At 36.0% G+C, this 18,728-nt stretch overlaps 1 protein-coding gene across 1 annotated transcript; it reads right to left on the bottom strand.

Annotated features, from left to right (window-relative positions):
* Positions 1 to 1,024: 1,024 nt before the first annotated feature.
* LOC101253212 (protein TIFY 5A-like) lies at positions 1,025 to 2,726 on the bottom strand. The gene is made up of 3 exons (XM_004244873.5): positions 2,434 to 2,726; positions 2,238 to 2,337; positions 1,025 to 1,297 (listed from the first exon to the last, which is right to left on the bottom strand). The coding sequence occupies exons 1-3, from the start codon at positions 2,592 to 2,594 to the stop codon at positions 1,118 to 1,120; spliced, it is 441 nt and encodes a 146-aa protein (XP_004244921.2). The 5' UTR covers positions 2,595 to 2,726; the 3' UTR covers positions 1,025 to 1,117.
* Between the last annotated feature and the right edge of the window lie 16,002 nt (positions 2,727 to 18,728).

Raw genomic sequence — 18,728 nt, 5'->3', positions numbered from 1 at the left:
AATCATAGACATATAGACATCTACGTTTGATCCGGAATACAACAAGGAACCAATGAAATTTGTCGTTGATGCTGACTGGGATGATTACTTCGTCAACCCTATCCCACGGAACTCCGATCTTGCTTCATCATTCAACCTTCTACTTTTTCGCAGGGTTTCATTGTCTCTCTTCGGCATTATATCATTTTTGAGTGCAAAAGATGAAGATTTGAGTGCAAAAATGGAAGATTTGAGTGCAAAAGTGGAAGACTTGGTGAAGAATAATGTTAAAAGTAGAAGTTTTTTTAGCCAAATTTGGTGAAGATTAAATGCTAGGCGTGCAAAAAGAAAATTTTGTGAGTGTTTGGGGTAGAACAATATATTTGGGGAATATAATTTTTTTTAATAACGTCTGACAGTTTAAGAAAACTATTATTATTTTAGATATTGATGGGTAGTTATTAATTATGGAATGATAAAATCCCTATTATTTAGTAATTTTTTTTAAAAGGTAACTATATAATATTTAATTTAATTTGCACTAGTTAAAGAGTTTTGTTTAAGAAAGGCAACTTAAAATAATTAATTTAATTAAATACATTGATTTAAAAAAGGTAATTGAATAATAAATGTAATTATTTAAATAAGTTAATTATTATTTAAAAAGATTAATGAGAATAATATATTTTTTCTTGATATGCTATGACTTGATAATAATATGCTATAAGTAGTTTATTATTAAAAAGTATGTTTATAACTTGATATTTATCATCTTAAATGTGTGTGTAGTGTTATTTTTATTTTTGTTATTTAGTTGTAATAGTAATGTTATTATAATGCTATTATATATATATATATATAATATATATATATATATATATATTGAATAAGATTATTTATATTTTTTACCATTTCGTATAGAGACAATATAATATCTATGAATGATTTCACATCTAAATCCTTTCTTGATTTTCATTTTTTGTCAATATGCGTGTGTTCTTGTCACCACACGAGTAATGTTATCCTAAACTAAACAGAGAGAAAATTAAATAAGAAAATTTTGTATAAAATAACTGATACGCTAATTTCTAGATCCAAAAATACAAAATATATGTACAAATAATGGCACTAAACTAAGCTAGTGATGATATGGCGAAGTTGTTTGAGTTCTACTTTTTCTTTTTTGTAGAAATCTTTGTAGAGATTTCTTCACAGTTTGAGGTTGTAATAATGGTGATGATGGCTCAGATATTGGTGACAGACTCTTGTTTGTTTTCTCCTCTGTTTCTCTACTTGCAAGATATATTATAGCTTTAGCCTGCGCTTACAAAAATAAATAAATTAGAATAATTAACAAAAGTCATTTATTACGGCAAGTATGGTTGGTGAAATAATTTGAATCCCAATCTTAATTATCTTATTTAAGAAAATGAAAATGGTTCTTTTTAATGGCTACAATTTTTTTTAAAATCTAAATAAAGATTTTATATGAATAAAAAAACGTGCATCTTGGTTGACTAAAATGTCTCTACCAAAGTTCGATATTTGTCACGAAATTTCAGCAAACTTTACACTAAAGAAAAAATGTCTCTATTGCCTCTCTTCAATTTATTTGTTTATTTTAATTTGATGTAGAATTAAAAATATATGAATTTATAATTTAAACTAAAAATATATATATAATATATCAAAAATATTCTTTAACTTTTTAGTTTACATCATGTCTATTTAAAGAAATTACAAGAAAAAGTAACAACATAACTATTTTTTTAAGCTAAGTAAATAAACAGATCTCTAAACTTATTGGGTTGAGTAATTTATTTTGTAATGTGTTCAAATTGCTTGAAGTAAAACACAACTATTCTCGAACAATTTTATTATCAATTGGAGTAATGAATTCTGGAACAATATATGTATTCTCTATCAATACTTTAGTTCCACGTCAATCAACATTACTTAAAAGGAATAAATTATGAGTAGTTCAGTGATAAAATAAAAAAATGACACAGTTAAAAAATCTAAAAAAAAAACCTAACAAATTTAGAAATTTGTTTATGAGTTGGATCATTTATTTAATACTATATGGTAAGGTTCGTTCATGAGCGTACAAAGATCCTTCCATACTAATATATTTTTTAAAAAAAAACATAATCATGTATACTCATGATAGACTGACGTATATGTTCACAGAAGTCCGTCCATACACCTCAAAAATAACAATAAGCTACAGAAAATGAAAAGCGAAAAAAAAAATATACCTGAAGGTCAGTAACATGAGAAACCACAAGTTTTCCATTGTAAAATATGGTTAACGGCTCAGATTTCTGCTCTAATTCTGTGCTTTCTTTATCCTCCTCCCTATATAATAAGTAAACAAAAACAAATACATAATCAGTACAATGACTATAATCACTATGTAATATTAGAAAATGATTAAAAATAATGAAGACTTACATTGAAAAATAGGAGGATGTATTATTATTACTGCAAATGTTAGGAGAAAAAGTAGAAAGAGAAGGTGGCATAAGCCTAAACTCCAAATTACAATTTCTTCTCATTTTCTTCGATTGTGATATGAAATAAGCAAGAGGATTTTGAATGATGAATATATACATACAAGTAGTGGGTAGGGTTCAAGGTGGGTGGGTGGGTATATTTTAGAAAAAAAAGTAAAAGCCACGTTTTTAACACATGAATAATAACATTAATAATATAGTTGGTTCATAAATAGCCAGCCATCACTTTCCGAAAGTACGTAGTGGTAAATGGACATGTCTATAAAGATGGCAAACGGCTAAAGTATTAATTAAAGCAGCACGTGATAAATGACATTTCTTCTATATACTTTCCTGCTACGTCTCTTGTCTCCTTTTATTTTTATTTGTCTATTTATCAGCGATAAAATAAATAGGCTTCCTTTGACGTGAGAGATTAAGTTTATATGTTATTTGAGAGTAAATTTCACCTAACTTATTTTAAATAAGTTATTTTCTCATATATATATATATATATATATATATATATATAAATTTTCACTACTCCTTATTTTTATAATAATTCTTCATATATTTCTATTAAGAATTACATTAAATTAATATAATTTTTATTTATGAATTTATTTGATAATTCTTATATTTATGAGAAATTAAAATACAAATAAAAATAAGAGTTGGTCAAATAAATTCATAAATAAAGATTATATTTATGTAGTTTAATTTTTAATAGAAAAATATGAATAATTATCATGAAAATAAGGAGTAGTAGAAAATTATTATACATGATATTTAAAAATAATGCAAATGTATATAAATGTGAAAATTAATGTATAAAAAGGGTTGAAGGAATATATTTGTCATTTATTTATTTTATCCTGAAATTACTATATCACTCAATGTGAGGAATAATTTAAGTTATTCCGAGATTACTATACCACCCTATGTGAGGAATAACTTATCCCGATACTAATTTATAATCCTAGGATAAGTTATTCCAAACTTTGCAACCAAACAAGGAAATAAAGGATAACAAAATTTATCTTGAAATCAACTCTCTTTATCCATCACACAAAACAGCTCCTATCAAACTTAAGATGAAAGTTCTATTTTTAAGCAAAATAAATAAAAAAAGTTCCATTTTTAAGTATATAAGGTACCATCATATGAATGCACACACAAAAATATTTAAGCTAAATAAGATGGAGTTTTTAAAAAAAGAACAAATAACTAAAACTTGCAAAAAAATAATTAAAAAATTAAATAAAATGAAAGATATTTTGTAGATAAATAATTGTCCTTAAAATTTAGGTAGTACAATTATTTTGAATATAACAAATCAAAATTCACTAAGAAATAATCTTAGTATAACTGATCTCATCATATAACTAGTCACATCATACTAATATCATCATAACTTGTATTTAAACTAAAACGACCCATAAAAATAGGTCATGTGTATCTTCCATTTTAAGTTTTCAATATATTTGCTTTTTCCTCATATTTTAAGACTATAAATTTATAATTATCTTTACGTACTAAAACGAAAAAAAAGTTATATTTATCCTTACAACAACATTAAATTGACGCATTCAGCATATACATCTTTTTCATCTAACTTTAGAATTATATTTACCCTGCACTCTATAAAGCAAACTACGAATGTAACATTAAATTATAATGGCCGACAATGAAAAAAGCAAATTACTCATGACAATATTAAATGACATATGAGTTGTTATAAACTCATATTCGTAGCAAAAATTTGACGTGAAAACTTTTTTTTAAAAAAGAGCAAAAATAAGCAGCTACCATCATTATGAAATTTATTAATAATGTGAAATTGTTTTTAACATTAGTTTATATATATTAAAATGTGTGGTTAATTTTTTAAAATATCAATATAGTGTACATAAAATTCACTTTTAGACTTTTTAATTAAAAACTATAGCTAATTACAATTTTAAATGAGTGATATAAACTTATCATCTGTTGTTCACTAGCAGTTAAAAATTATATCACTGGAATAGCTCTTATTCTATCTCAATAATAAAAATAAGTTTTGTAATATATTTAATTATGTAAATGTCTATTATATAAATTTCGTTGGGAAAATGTAAGGATAATTGCTATGTCACGACCCAAAACCGAGCCGCGACTGGCACCCACATTTACCCTCCTATGTAAGCGAACCAACCAATCTAAACCTTAACATTTCAATATAATATCAACAGAAACAATGCGGAAGACTTAAACTCATAAGTAAAATCAATAATCAACTTTTATAACTCAAAACTTATCATTATCCCCAAAATCTGGAAGTCATCACCACAAGAACATCTATGATCAAATGACTAAACTAAGAGTATTCTAAAGCTAAAACAAGTAAAAGCTAGTCCATGCCGAAAGTTCAAGGCATCAAGACATTAAGAAGAAGATCCAGTCCAAGCTAGAGGCATTAGCTCACCCTGAATTTCCGATGTAGTAAAGACTGGCTTGAATTACTGTTGAGTCGAAGACGACGGCACGTTTGCTGCACTCCACAAATAACAAAGAAGAAAACATAAAAGTAGGGGTCAGTACAAAACACGGGTACTGAGTAGATATCATCGGCCAACTCAAAATAGAAAACAGTATATACCAAGTAATATCATAAACTCAACTATGATAACAATTTTCGTCAAGTTCATACATGAGGACTCAAGCCTCAATATCATACTCATTTGGGAATTAGATTCATTAGATTGAGTATATTAGCATCTTTCCAGATTCATTATCCATATTCCTCTTGTGTCGGTACGTGACACTCCGCTCCCTCATATTCATTAATCCTCTTGTGTCGGCACGTGACACTCCGATCCCCTACTACTATGTGTCGGAACGTGACACTCCGATCCCCTAAATCTACGTGTCAGTTAGTGACACCCGATCCCCTAAATCTACGTGTTGGTTCGTGACACCCGATCCCCTAAATCTACGTGTCGGTTCGTGACACCTGATCCCCTAAATCTACGTGTCGGTTCGTGACACCCGGTCCCCCTAATACTACGTGTTGGTTCGTGACACCCGATCCCTTAATTCTATGTGTCGGAACGTGACACTCCGATCCCCTAATCTCCTTCTATCAATTCATCAAGCCTTCTTTCTTACCAAGGCATCATCAATCTCGTTACTTTAGTTCATCACGCCTTCTTTCTTACCAAGGCATCATCATTAACAAGAGATTTGGTTTTTATCAAGATTTGGGATTCAATAACATCATCATGCTTAATATAATCACAATTATATAATCATATTCATGCAAGCACACAATTAAGCACATAGCAGGGTTTACAATATTATCAATACATATCATTTGCTATTAAGAGTTTTACTATGAATATCGTAAGAGAAACCATAACCTACCTCCACCGAAGACTAGTGATCAAGCAAGAATTTCCCAAAGCCTTGTGTTTTCCTCTTCTCCCTCGTTCGATCGATCCTCCCTCTCTCTCTCTTGTTCTTTCTATTTTCTTATTCAAACCCTCTTTCTTTTACCCTAATTAGTATATAATTAAATTTAAAAGATGGCATTAATAACCCACTAATTCACTCAAGGTTACCTCTTTTAACCCCCAAGTAATTAGACTTATAATCCTTAACCCTCTAACGTTATAATTAAAGTAGGAATAGTCCAAAACGTCCCTTAAAACGTGTAAAGAAATCTGACCCAGACTGGGATTACGCAGTCTGTGATGGGCCGTCGTGCCTGCGACGGTCCGTCCTGCTGCTCCGTCACAGAGTTCAGAGACTCAATTTTATTAAAGGGTCTGTGACGGTCCGTCGTGTCCACGATGGTCCGTCCTTCCATGTCGTCACGAAGTTTAGAGAGTCGATTTTCAGTACCCAATTTCAAAATTTCTAAGTTTTTTAAAACGAGACCCTGCGACGGTCCGTCGTGCCCATGACGGTCCGTCGTGGGGTCCGTCGTTTCAGCCAGTTTTTCAGAAATAAAATCTGCTGCTCAAAACGACTAAACAGGTCGTTACAATAGATACCAATTTACCCATCGTTCGTCCTCGAACGATCACAAGAAGAAAAACAAGGGCGAGAAGGAGTACCTGAATCTTTAAACAGATGTGGGTATCTTTCTTGCATATCTGCCTCCTTCTCCCAAGTGGCTTCTTCAACTGGTCGATTCTTCCATTGCACCTTGACGGATGCAATCTCTCTTGACCTCAACTTGCGAACTTCTCTATCTAAAATAGCAATCGGTTCCTCCTCGTAAGACAGATTCTCATCAAGCAAAACTGAATCCCAACGGATAATGTAGTTTCCATCCCCATGGTATCTTTTCAACATCGACACATGGAATACCGGATGTACTCCGGACAGCCCTGGAGGCAAGGCTAACTCATAAGCCACCTCCCCTACTCGCTTAAGTACTTCAAAGGGACCAATGTACCTTGGTCTTAGCTTGCCTCTTTTACCAAACCGCATCACCCCTTTCATTGGCGAAACTTTCAACAAGACTTGTTCACCCTCCATGAACTCTAAGTCTCTAACCTTTCGATCTGCATATTCTTTTTGCCTACTTTGCGCCGCTAGAAGCTTTTCTTGAATAGACTTCACTTTCTCTAATGAATCCCTCAAAATATCAGTACCCCAAGGTCTAACCTCGAATGCATCAAACCAACCAATGGGAGACCTACATCTCCTACCATACAATGCTTCAAATGGGGCCATATCAATGCTTGAGTGATAGCTATTATTGTATGAAAATTCGGCTAAGGGTAAGAAGTTATCCCAATGACCACCAAATTCTATCACACATGCACGAAGCATATCCTCCAACACTTGAATCATTCTCTCAGACTGACCATCGGTCTGAGGATGGAACGCAGTACTAAGGTCCAACCTAGTACCCAATTCCGCATGCAATGTTTTCCAAAACTTAGAAGTAAACTGCGTACCTCTATCTGATATGATGGAGAGTGGAACCCCATGCAACCGAACAATTTCTGAGATATAGATTTTGGCTAACTTCTTTGCATTGTAAGTCACCTTGACCGGAATGAAATGAGCAGACTTAGTTAACCTATCGACAATCACCCAAATAGAGTCATACTTACCCATTGTCTTTGGAAGACCAACCACGAAGTCCATTGCGATTCTCTCCCATTTCCATTCCGGAATGGGCATTCTCTGAAGTGTTCCTCCGGGCCTTTGGTGTTCATACTTTACTTGTTGACAGTTTGGACACTTGGCAATAAAGTCAACAATATCACGCTTCATTCTACTCCACCAAAAGTGTTGCTTTAGATCACGATACATCTTGGTTGCACCCGGATGTATAGAATACTTTGAACTATGAGCCTCTGTCAGAATAGTGTTGATCAAATCATCGACGCGGGGTACACATACCCTTCCCTTAATCCTCAACACGCCTTTCTCATCGATTGTTGCTTCTTTAGACTCTCTTTGCAACACTTTATCTCGAATCCGGATCAATTTCTCATCATTAAACTGCTTCCCCTTAATCTTGTCAAGGAAGGAAGATCTTGCCTCCACACAAGCTAAAAATCCTCCCTTCTCATTTACTTCTAACCTCATAAGGTCATTAGCAAGAATCTGAACCTCTCTAGCCAATGGGCGTCTAGAAGCTTGCAAATGAGCTAGACTTCCCATGCTTCCCGCCTTTCTACTTAAAGCATCCGCTACAACATTCGCTTTTCCCGGATGATACAAAATGGTGATGTCGTAGTCCTTCAGTAGTTCCATCCATCTCCTCTGTCTCAAGTTCAAATCTTTCTGAGTAAAGACATACTCTAGGCTATGATGATCCGTATAGACCTCACACTTAACCCCATATAAATAGTGTCTCCATTGCTTTAATGCAAACACTACCGCGGCCAATTCCAAATCATGAGTTGGATAGTTACGTTCATGCACTTTTAATTGCCTCGAAGCGTAAGCAATCACATTCTTCTCTTGCATTAGCACTGCACCCAACCCAGAATAGGATGCATCACAATAAACGATGAAGTTCTTACCTTCTACTGGCAAAGTAAGGATAGGTGCGGTAGTCAACAAAGTCTTGAGTTTCTGAAAGCTTTCTTCGCACTCATCCGACCATACAAATGGAACATTCTGCTTAGTCAAGTTCGTCAATTGGGAAGCAATAGAAGAGAATCCTTTGACAAATCGGCGGTAGTAGCTAGCTAAACCAACAAAGCTCCTTATTTCTGACACATTAGTGGGTCTTACCCAATTCTTCACTGTCTCAATCTTAGAAGGATCCACCATCACTCCATTCTTAAAAACTACATGCCCCAAGAAGGACACTGCATCTAGCCAAAACTCACACTTAGAGAACTTGGCATAAAGATTTTTCTCCCTCAACATTTCCAATACAATTCTCAAATGCTCCTCATGTTCCTTCTTACTTTTAGAGTATATCAGTATATCATCAATAAATACGATCACAAAGAGATCCAGATATGGCTTAAAAATCCCGTTCATCAAACTCATGAACGCAGCAGGGGCATTCGTAAGACCAAAAGACATCACTACAAATTCGTAATGCCCATACCTGGTTCTAAAAGCAGTTTTGGCACATCCGTTGCCCGTATTTTCAATTGATGATAACCGGATCTCAAGTCAATCTTAGAGAAGACACAAGCACCTTGTAGTTGATCAAACAAGTCATCAATGCGAGGAAGAGGATACTTGTTCTTAATAGTTACCTTGTTTAACTGCCGGTAGTCTATGCACATCCGGAAACTCCCATCCTTCTTCTTCACAAACAAAACTGGAGCACCCCAAGGAGATGCACTTGGTCTAATGAAGCCTTTGCTCAACAACTCTTGAAGTTGGACCTTTAACTCTCTTAACTCCGCGGGAGCCATTCTATAAGGGGGAATAGAAATGGGGCGAGTACCCGGTTCAAGATCAACACAGAACTCAATATCACTATCTGATGGCATACCAGGAAGGTCTGCAGGGAACACATCCAAAAACTCACGGACTACCGAAACCGACTCAATCGAAGGTACTTGGGTAGTGTCATCCTTGAGATGGGCCAAGAAAGCTAAGCACCCTTTACTAAACATTTTCCTTGCACGAAGAAAGGAGATGATACGCACCGGATTGGAAGTGTAGTCCCCCTCCCACACTAACGGATCTGTCCCAGGTTTGGCTAACGTCACAGTCTTAGCATTACAATCCAAGATTGCAAAATCCGGAGAAAGCCAAGTCATACCCAGAATTACATCAAAGTCAACCATTTCTAAGATAACCAAATCTACATAAGTGTTACTCCCCACAAAAGTTACCAAACAAGACCTATATACTTTTTCAACTATCACAGACTCACCCACCGGAGTAGAAACACGAATAGGCATGTCAAGTAATTCACAAGGTAAATTTAGACCATTAGCAAATGAAGAAGATACATAAGAAAATGTGGATCCAGGATCAAACAATACAGTAGCCATGCAATCACAAACCGAAAGATTACCTGTGATGACAGCATCAGATGTCTCCGCTTCAGATCTCCCAGGGAAAGCGTAACAATGGGCCCTATCGTTTGTCTATCTGTTGCCCCTACCATGTTGTGATGTAGTGGCTCCTGTTTGCCCATCACCCCGGTCGTTTTGGTGACCACCATTACCTCGACCACCACGTCCTCCAGAATAACGGCCCCTACCATGACCACCTCTACCTCTGGCTATCGGGGGTCTATAACTCTGTTTGGGACAATTCCTCCTAATATGTCCAGTCTCCCCACATCCGTAACACTCTCTAGAGTCAAGCATAGGTCTCTCAGAGAAATGTTGACCGGTCTGAGGTGGACCCCCAACTACAGTCTGTAGTGAAGACTGAATGGGTCGAACTGAGTAACCTCCGAAACCCTGTCCTCTAGAGTAAGAACAATTAAACTCACCTCCCTTTCGAAACCTCTTTGATGTCGATGCCATGGTGAATTCATCTGGCTTCACTCCTTCCACCTCTACCACGAAATCTACCACTTCTTGGAAGGATTTTGCCGTAGCTGCTACCTGTAAGGCCGAAATCCGCAACTCTGACCTCAACGCCTTCACAAACCGGCGAATCCACTCTTGTGGATTGAAACAAAGTTGCGTGGCATATCTGGATAGTGCGCGAAACCTAGCCTCATATGCATTGACCGACATCCTACCTTGCTCTAGGCTCAAGAACTCATCCCTTTTCCTATCCCTCAAAGTCCGGGGGATATACTTCTCCATAAAAAAACTAGAGAATGATGCCCAAGTCATAGGTGTTGCCTCTGTCGGTTGACACTCAACATGTGATCGCCACCACATTTTGGCGTTCCTTTGAAACTGATAACTCACGAACTCAACACAAAACCTTTCTACTATACCCATCTTGTGTAGTAGCTCATGACAGTCAACCAGAAAATCGTAAGCATCCTCAGATTCAGCACCCTTGAAGACTGGAGGTTTCAATTTCAAGAAATTACTGAAATGTTCATGCTGATCATTTGTCATTATAGGCCCAATAGTCAGACGTGGAAACGTGCCTATCTCCAATGAGGCATCCATGCGGGGAGCCATAGTATCCGCATGTTGTACCTACGGAACCTGAGGTGCTGGTGCAGAAAACACTGGGGGTGTCTGGCCCTGATCAGATAACCCGCTAAGATAAGCCAGAACCTGATTGATCATCTCTGGGGTAGGTTGGGGTGGCATTTCCTCATTCTGCCCTTGTTCATTCTCCCCTTCCTCACCCTCTCTTACTACCTCCTCAGTCGGTGGAGGAGTCACCGCCCTAGCATCAGATGAACTAAGTGCTCGTCCTCTTCCTCTAGAGGACGTCTTCCCACGACCTCTACCACGGCCTTTTGCCGTTGCTCTTCCTCGAGCCACAGCCCCAGTGGCTGGCTCAGACGTTTCTTGTCTTGCCGGTGTTGGTGTTGGCGCAGTCGTTGCTCTAGTTCTAACCATCTGCAAAATAGAGTGAAGATGGTCAGATACCAATTTGTATCACCTAGATACCAATTGGATTCAAGTAGTAGCACGAAAGAAAGAATGAAAGAATGAAATTTTCCTAAAGTCTTATAGCCTCTCAAAGAAAAGTAAAGGCGTCCCCCTACCGTTCCTTAAGACTCTACTAGACTCGTTCTTGTGTGATGAGACCAACGAACCTAATGCTCTAATACCAAGTTTGTTACGACCCAAAACCGAGCCGCAACTGGCACCCACATTTACCCTCCTATGTGAGCGAACCAACCAATCTAAACCTTAACATTTCTATATAATATCAACAGAAATAATGCGGAAGACTTAAACTCATAAGTAAAATCAATAATCAACTTTTATAACTCAAAACTTATCATTATCCCCAAAATCTGGAAGTCATCACCACAAGAACATCTATGATCAAATGATTAAACTAAGAGTATTCTAAAGCTAAAATAAGTAAAAGCTAGTTCATGCCGAAAGTTCAAGGCATCAAGACTTGAAGAAGAAGATCCAGTCCAAGCTAGAGGCATTAGCTCACCCTGAATTTCCGATGTAGTAAAGACTGGCTTGAATTACTGTTGAGTCGAAGACGACGGCACGTTTGCTGTACTCCACAAATAACAATAAAGAAAACATAAAAGTAGGGGTCAGTACAAAACACGGGTACTGAGTAGATACCATCGGCCAACTTAAAATAGAAAACAGTATATACCAAGTAATATCATAAACTCAACTATGATACCCAACATGTAGCAACAACAAGTACTATATCATTAACAATTTTCGTCAAGTTCACACATGAGGACTCAAGTCTCAATATCATACTCATTTGGGAATTAGATTCATTAGATTGAGTATATTAGCATCTTTCAAGATTCATTATCCATATTCCTCTTGTGTCGGTACGTGACACTCCGCTCCCTCATATTCATTAATTCTCTTGTGTCGGCACGTGACACTCCGATCCCCTACTACTATGTGTCAGAACGTGACACTCCGATCCCCTAAATCTACGTGTCGGTTCGTGACACCCGATCCCCTAAATCTACGTGTCGGTTCGTGAAACTCGATCCCCTAAATCTACGTGTCGGTTCGTGACACCCGATCCCCTAAATCTACGTGTCGGTTTGTGACACCCGGTCCCCCTAATACTACGTGTCGGTTCGTGACACCCAATCCCTTAATTCTATGTGTCGAAACGTGACACTCCGATCCCCTAATCTCCTTCTATCAATTCATCAAGCCTTCTTTCTTACCAAGGCATCATCAATCTCGTTACTTTAGTTCATCACGCCTTCTTTCTTACCAAGGCATCATCATTAACAAGATATTTGGTTTTTATCAAGATTTGGGATTTAATAACTTCATCATGCTTAATATAATCACAATTATATAATCATATTCATGCAAGCATACAATTAAGCACATAGCAGGGTTTACAATATTATCAATACATATCATTCGCTATTAAGAGTTTTACTATGAATATCGTAAGAGAAACCATAACCTACCTCCACCGAAGACTAGTGATCAAGCAAGAATTTCCCAAAGCCTTGTGTTTTCCTCTTCTCCCTCGTTCGATCGATCCTCCCTCTCTCTCTCTCTCTTGTTCTTTCTATTTTCTTATTCAAACCCTCTTTCTTTTACCCTAATTAGTATATAATTAAGTTTAAAAGATGACTTTAATAACCCACTAATTCACTCAAGGTTACCTCTTTTAACCCCCAAGTAATTAGACTTATAATCCTTAACCCTCTAACTTTATAATTAAAGTAGGAATAGTCCAAAACGTCCCTTAAAACGTGTAAAGAAATCCGACCCAGACTGGGATTACGCAGTCTGTGACGGGCCATCGTGCTTGCGACGGTCCGTCCTGCTGCTTCGTCACAGAGTTCAGAGACTTAATTTTATTAAAAGGTCTGTGACGGTCCGTCGTGCCCATGACGGTCCATCCTGTCATGTCGTCACGAAGTTCAGAGAGTCGATTTTTAGTACCCAATTTCAGAATTTCTAAGTGTTTTGAAACGAGACCCTGCGACGGTCCGTCGTGCCCATGACGGTCCGTCATGGGGTCCGTCGTTTCAGCCAATTTTTCAGAAATAAAATCTGCTGCTCAAAACGATTAAACAGGTCGTTACATGCTACTTACGAATCAAGTCAATTTTCCTCTAAGTAAAAAAAAATCACCTCACTTATCTATTTAAGATTTTACATCATTGTAATTGATAATAGAATATACCTCAATTCGTTAATAGAATTCAAGAGGAATAAAAAGTCTTTCCTACTATTTTTTCCTCCTTTTTATTTTATCATTTTATAACAAGTTTTTATTAGTTTATACCATATTTAAGTGATGAAATCGTATCCATCGTGTATGAACATGCACATGTATAATTAGTTCATGCAAAGAAAACTTAGTTTGCTAGGAGCATTTAAGCGAAGAATTAGTTCGGAATTACTCTAATAGTGATATGACGTTATGCGACAATTATTTTGAGATGCTATCTTTTAGAGCAAACTTTGGTGGTATATTTGAGGTCAATCAGCCAAGCTGGTTAATTTTGCTAATTTTAGAATTGGAGAATGTAAATCTAATATTAATGTACACTACTCTTTTCACACTCGACATGTGAGTACACATGTTATAATTGTTGTATTGATATCAGGACCATCTCAACTTGTTTGAGGGCCTAATTAAAGACAAATTTTATGGTGAGGCCTTTTTTTTTATTGTTATCATATATAATTGAATAAATATTACATGCTCAATGTAATTTTACGAGTGAAGTTTCAAGAAGGTAGGATGTAGGCAGACTTATAAAATACGAATATATATAATGAAAAGAATAAAATATAAAGTGTGTAGACCTCGCAACTCTACTTTAACAATCCAAATCGTTCATCTTAAGTATATGAGTTTGAATCGGGTGATGTACTACTTGATAATGTGTTTAAGGTCCTTTACCAAGTATACCAAGAGTATCAAAAGTGATTTAGGGTCATAAAAGACTTATACCACTAAGTCAAGTTCAAAATTTAGAGCGTTCAAGGTATATAAGGCTATTCATAGTGTTGGACTAAGTTCGTCCTCATGCTCTACATCTCAATTCAATTAATAAAAGTTCAATCTAGGATCCTAACCTAGTTTCGTGGACTTTTTGTATGAGTTATATTCTTGTTCCAATATTTTAAATCCTTATGTTATAAGATTGCAATATTTTTTGCATTAAAATTATTGAGTTCTTGTTTATGCTTAAATTTCCACATGGACCCTATTTGTTGAAGTTTTTACTAAAAATCTTTAAACCGACATCTTCCTTATATTCATTTTTAAAACTAAAGCGAGTTTAAAGCCTGATTTGTGAGAAGAGTTTAAGGAAAATTAAATGGAGTCAAATGTAGTATTTTCACATCGAATAAAAAGTATCATTTTATGAAAAGTATAAAGAGTTTTCAGATAGCTTCAGTTACCTCTTACAGAGGTTATTTTTGAGTAATTATCTCAACCCAATGTAACACCCCGAAAATTATATGACCTAGGCTAGGGCCTTGTATAATGAATAATGACTTAAAAAGAGTTAAATAATTTTTCCAGACCCCAATTAATGTAATTAAGTTGGTTTGGAAGTATTAGACTCTAGACGTCAAGAAATGACCATGATGTTTGGAAACTAATGGAAATAATCTAATGTGTCCTTAGGTCTTGCATGGGGCTTGAAGGGCCGTATGAGGATAAATCTTGTAAAAATACTTTAAGTACATAATACCACATGTTTAGGGTCAAAACGTTAAGGTACGACCATCCCAAGGGTCCTTGAGGAAGACCCAAACCTTGGCCCTAAAAGCTGTTAAAAACAGCTTGGAACTACGAGGGCAGTTGATGAGCCGAATATGGAATCACGTTCCTTCAATGGTGGTCGTGTGTTCGTACTTAGACTCCTCCCACAAAACCCCCCAAAATACACTCTCCGTCACAATGGTGGTCGTGTGTCCATACTTAAATTGAAAGGTTTACTCACTTGCTATTGTTTCTAAGTGAAAGGATTGTTCTCACCTATGATAAATTTATGATTACATAAGAGTCTAGTAAAGGCTAATGTGAACTTATGTGATGACTAAATATGATTACTAAACGGGAATATATGCTTAGCACCTAAAAAAGCATGTGAATGAGATGGGGGTCTCACGTTTAGTAAGTCCGGCTCCCCACATGGGTTTCCTCACGTTTAGCAAGTATGGATTCCCAATTGATATGTCGTCTTATGAGATGGAAGCCCCCACGTTTAGCAAGTTAGGATTTCTAGCAACGATCTCCTTGACCCTTAACTATGTGCCTACATAGGATTCTAGCTTAGTGGATCCACCTAGATAGCTATGTACGAAAGGTTAAACCTTAGGCAAGTATTAACCCTCTCTTTTCAGTGTGGGAGTAGAACACCGTATTACATGTAGCTCAAATGGTCTAATGTCGATTATTGTAACCTTTTTCCCTAAGGAAATGTATAAACTCTTACTAGGAATTTCTTAAGGGGTTCTACATAATGTGAGGGAGGGTATGAGACTTTTCTTACACATTGCACTTGTGGATGTCACATCCGGGGAGCACCTCCTAGAAGTAACCGGTGTCGTCGTCCTCGAGGAGCACTAAAACTAACCTCTTAGCATTCATCATTACATTTCATAGGTTAAGTTGCGAAAAAATTAAAACTTTTCATCTACTTCTACATTGAGGTTTACATAGACCTCTCGCTTACACATAATATATACATAGAGAGTTTACAGAGATACCTCACATAGGAAGCACTACATAGGCTTCTGCTTTTATTTCACATAATAAAATAATATAATCTCATAGGAAGTGTAGGATAAGTCTCACATTTAAACCATCTAAATCGAATACAATATTTGGGCATAAACATTACTTCATTACTATAAAGCCACATATAGACATATACAACAATCGTCTTCAATTGAAAAGGGAGAGATATAAATGTCTTTAAACTAGAACAATATCAATAGCTAGATAGTGGCATCGTCCTCGGAAGGTGAGGACCTACCAAACTTGGAGAATGAGAATCCAAGTTATATTCAATGTCCCTCTAAAATCTCAACGTCTGAAACCTACATAATTGTAGAAACATAGAAATACGGGTTAATACACCACTTGTACTAAGTATGGAAATATGCACATAAAACATTTGAAAGAATGCATGAGAAAGGGACATTTACGTTAGTCATTTGGAAACCTTTAGTGCACACATAAAAGAGCATATAGCACATAAGGATCACAATAGCATAAGTCATGTTCATAATCAATACAACTTAACATAAGAACTATGTATAATACAAGAACAACATCATCAATTATAATCAAGTAGACATGTATAATAGCATTCTTGAATACATAACCAAAAAACCCTAAGATCATGCTATAACAACAAAGCACATACAAGAGTTTATACATTACAACATACGCAAGACCCTTACTCATAACCCACAATCAAGTCTACAAGTTTAATGACCAAGCAAATCCCCATAACCTTACTTAACAAGTAAACCCAATAAAGGACCATAAGTAATGTCTAGACTCACATAACATAGCATTAAAAGTATTCATCATAATATCTAGCAATATAGACCAATAGCATGTTCATAAATTAAACCAACATCATATAGGATCATCAACATGTTAAGTTAACATATGCATATCATTTACTTATAAAACATAAGAACAACCTTCCAGGACTTCCTCAAGGCCAACTAGGGCAATGTATCGGTAGAGTCCCATACCCCTACTTAGACTAAGTCAAACCCCTTAAGTCACCATAGTTAGTGTTCACGTCGTTACTTCATTTTACTTTTGGGAACACTTGCCTTCACCGATATAGACCAAAACAGCTAAATGTGGAATCCGGTGTCATGAAACCCTACACCGAAAGAAAGTGGATTACTTGCCAAGGTAGTACCAAAACATGAACATAACATTCTAGGTGGATCCACTAACTAGAACTTTTATGGGGGAAACATAGTTCAAGAACTAGGATACATACTTGAGACCCTCTTTGTGCACATTGCATTAGAGTCTCCAATCTCATGAGTACAATAGTGAACTGTAACACCCTAAAACAAATTAAGGTGAATTAGAGCTTCGTGATTGTTTCTTGAGTTAATTTTAATTTAAAATGAGTTATATTAGTGTCCTTAGGTAGTGTTTGAAGTTTGGTTAATTTTGGAGGTCAAACGTCCACGACTTTCTAAAAGTGTGCCTTAGAGAGTGTCCATGTGTCTTTGATGTGTTTGAGTGAGTTTTACATGTTCGTTTTGCTTGAGATTGATGTGGGATGTTCCTAAGACCTATACAAATATGTTTAGGGGTTTAACTTCTGGGTACGATTCCATCTAGGACCCACGAGGGGACCTAGAAGAGTACCCCAACTCTAAGACCAAAACTGCCAAAAAACATTATCCATCGACGAGCCAGTTGACGGCCAATAGACCAGACGATGGCTCGTTGACCTGGTCCTTAGTTTGTAAATGAATTCCTGCAGGTTTTGAAGTTTCAGATCCAATCCACGAGCTCTCATCAATTGGACGTCGAAGCATCGATGGTCCGTCGTTGAGAGGCATCGATGGGGCCCTGCAAAAGCTATCTCGTTTGCTGCCAGCTTGGGTTTTTTTTTTTGTGTAAATTCACCCCAAGTATTTTATGACCTTAGGATGATATTTTTAGGGTTTTAAAGTTATATTATATTATTTTTATGTCCTAGACCTAGACAATACCCCTCATTTCAATATTCAAACTCTTTCTCTAAAAACAAGCTCTCTCAAAGTCATCATTGGAGCTAAAATTCAAGGAGAACTAGGAGGGCTAGTTTGGACGTGTTTCTTCATCAAAATCATTGGGTTTTATTCTATTTGAGGTATGGTATCCATCCTTGAACCCTCTTCCATTCAATGAGTCCCTTCTAATGAATTTTCAAAAAGGGTTTTCAACCCAACTTCTTCTATCTTTGACTCAAAGTATCGGTCTTGCATGAAAACGTTTCTAATGATTCAAATATGATGTTTATAATTTTAGTTGGTGATTTTAATTTTAAAACTTCAATGAAATCATGTTAAAGCTTTTTATCAAATTGTGGCTTAGGAAATGGGTTAAATGAGTTTGGTTTAGTAGTCTTTGAGCTTTGCTTTACTTGTGTTGTCATTGATGTTTAGCTGCTGCTCTAAAGGATAATGTATGATAAATTGTTGAGTAAAATGTTATAGGTGATGG

Source organism: Solanum lycopersicum, chromosome 8 (assembly GCF_036512215.1).
Source record: "Solanum lycopersicum chromosome 8, SLM_r2.1".
In the NCBI taxonomy this organism is placed as follows: domain Eukaryota; kingdom Viridiplantae; phylum Streptophyta; class Magnoliopsida; order Solanales; family Solanaceae; genus Solanum; species Solanum lycopersicum.
This window is presented reverse-complemented; position numbering and strand designations above follow the sequence as displayed.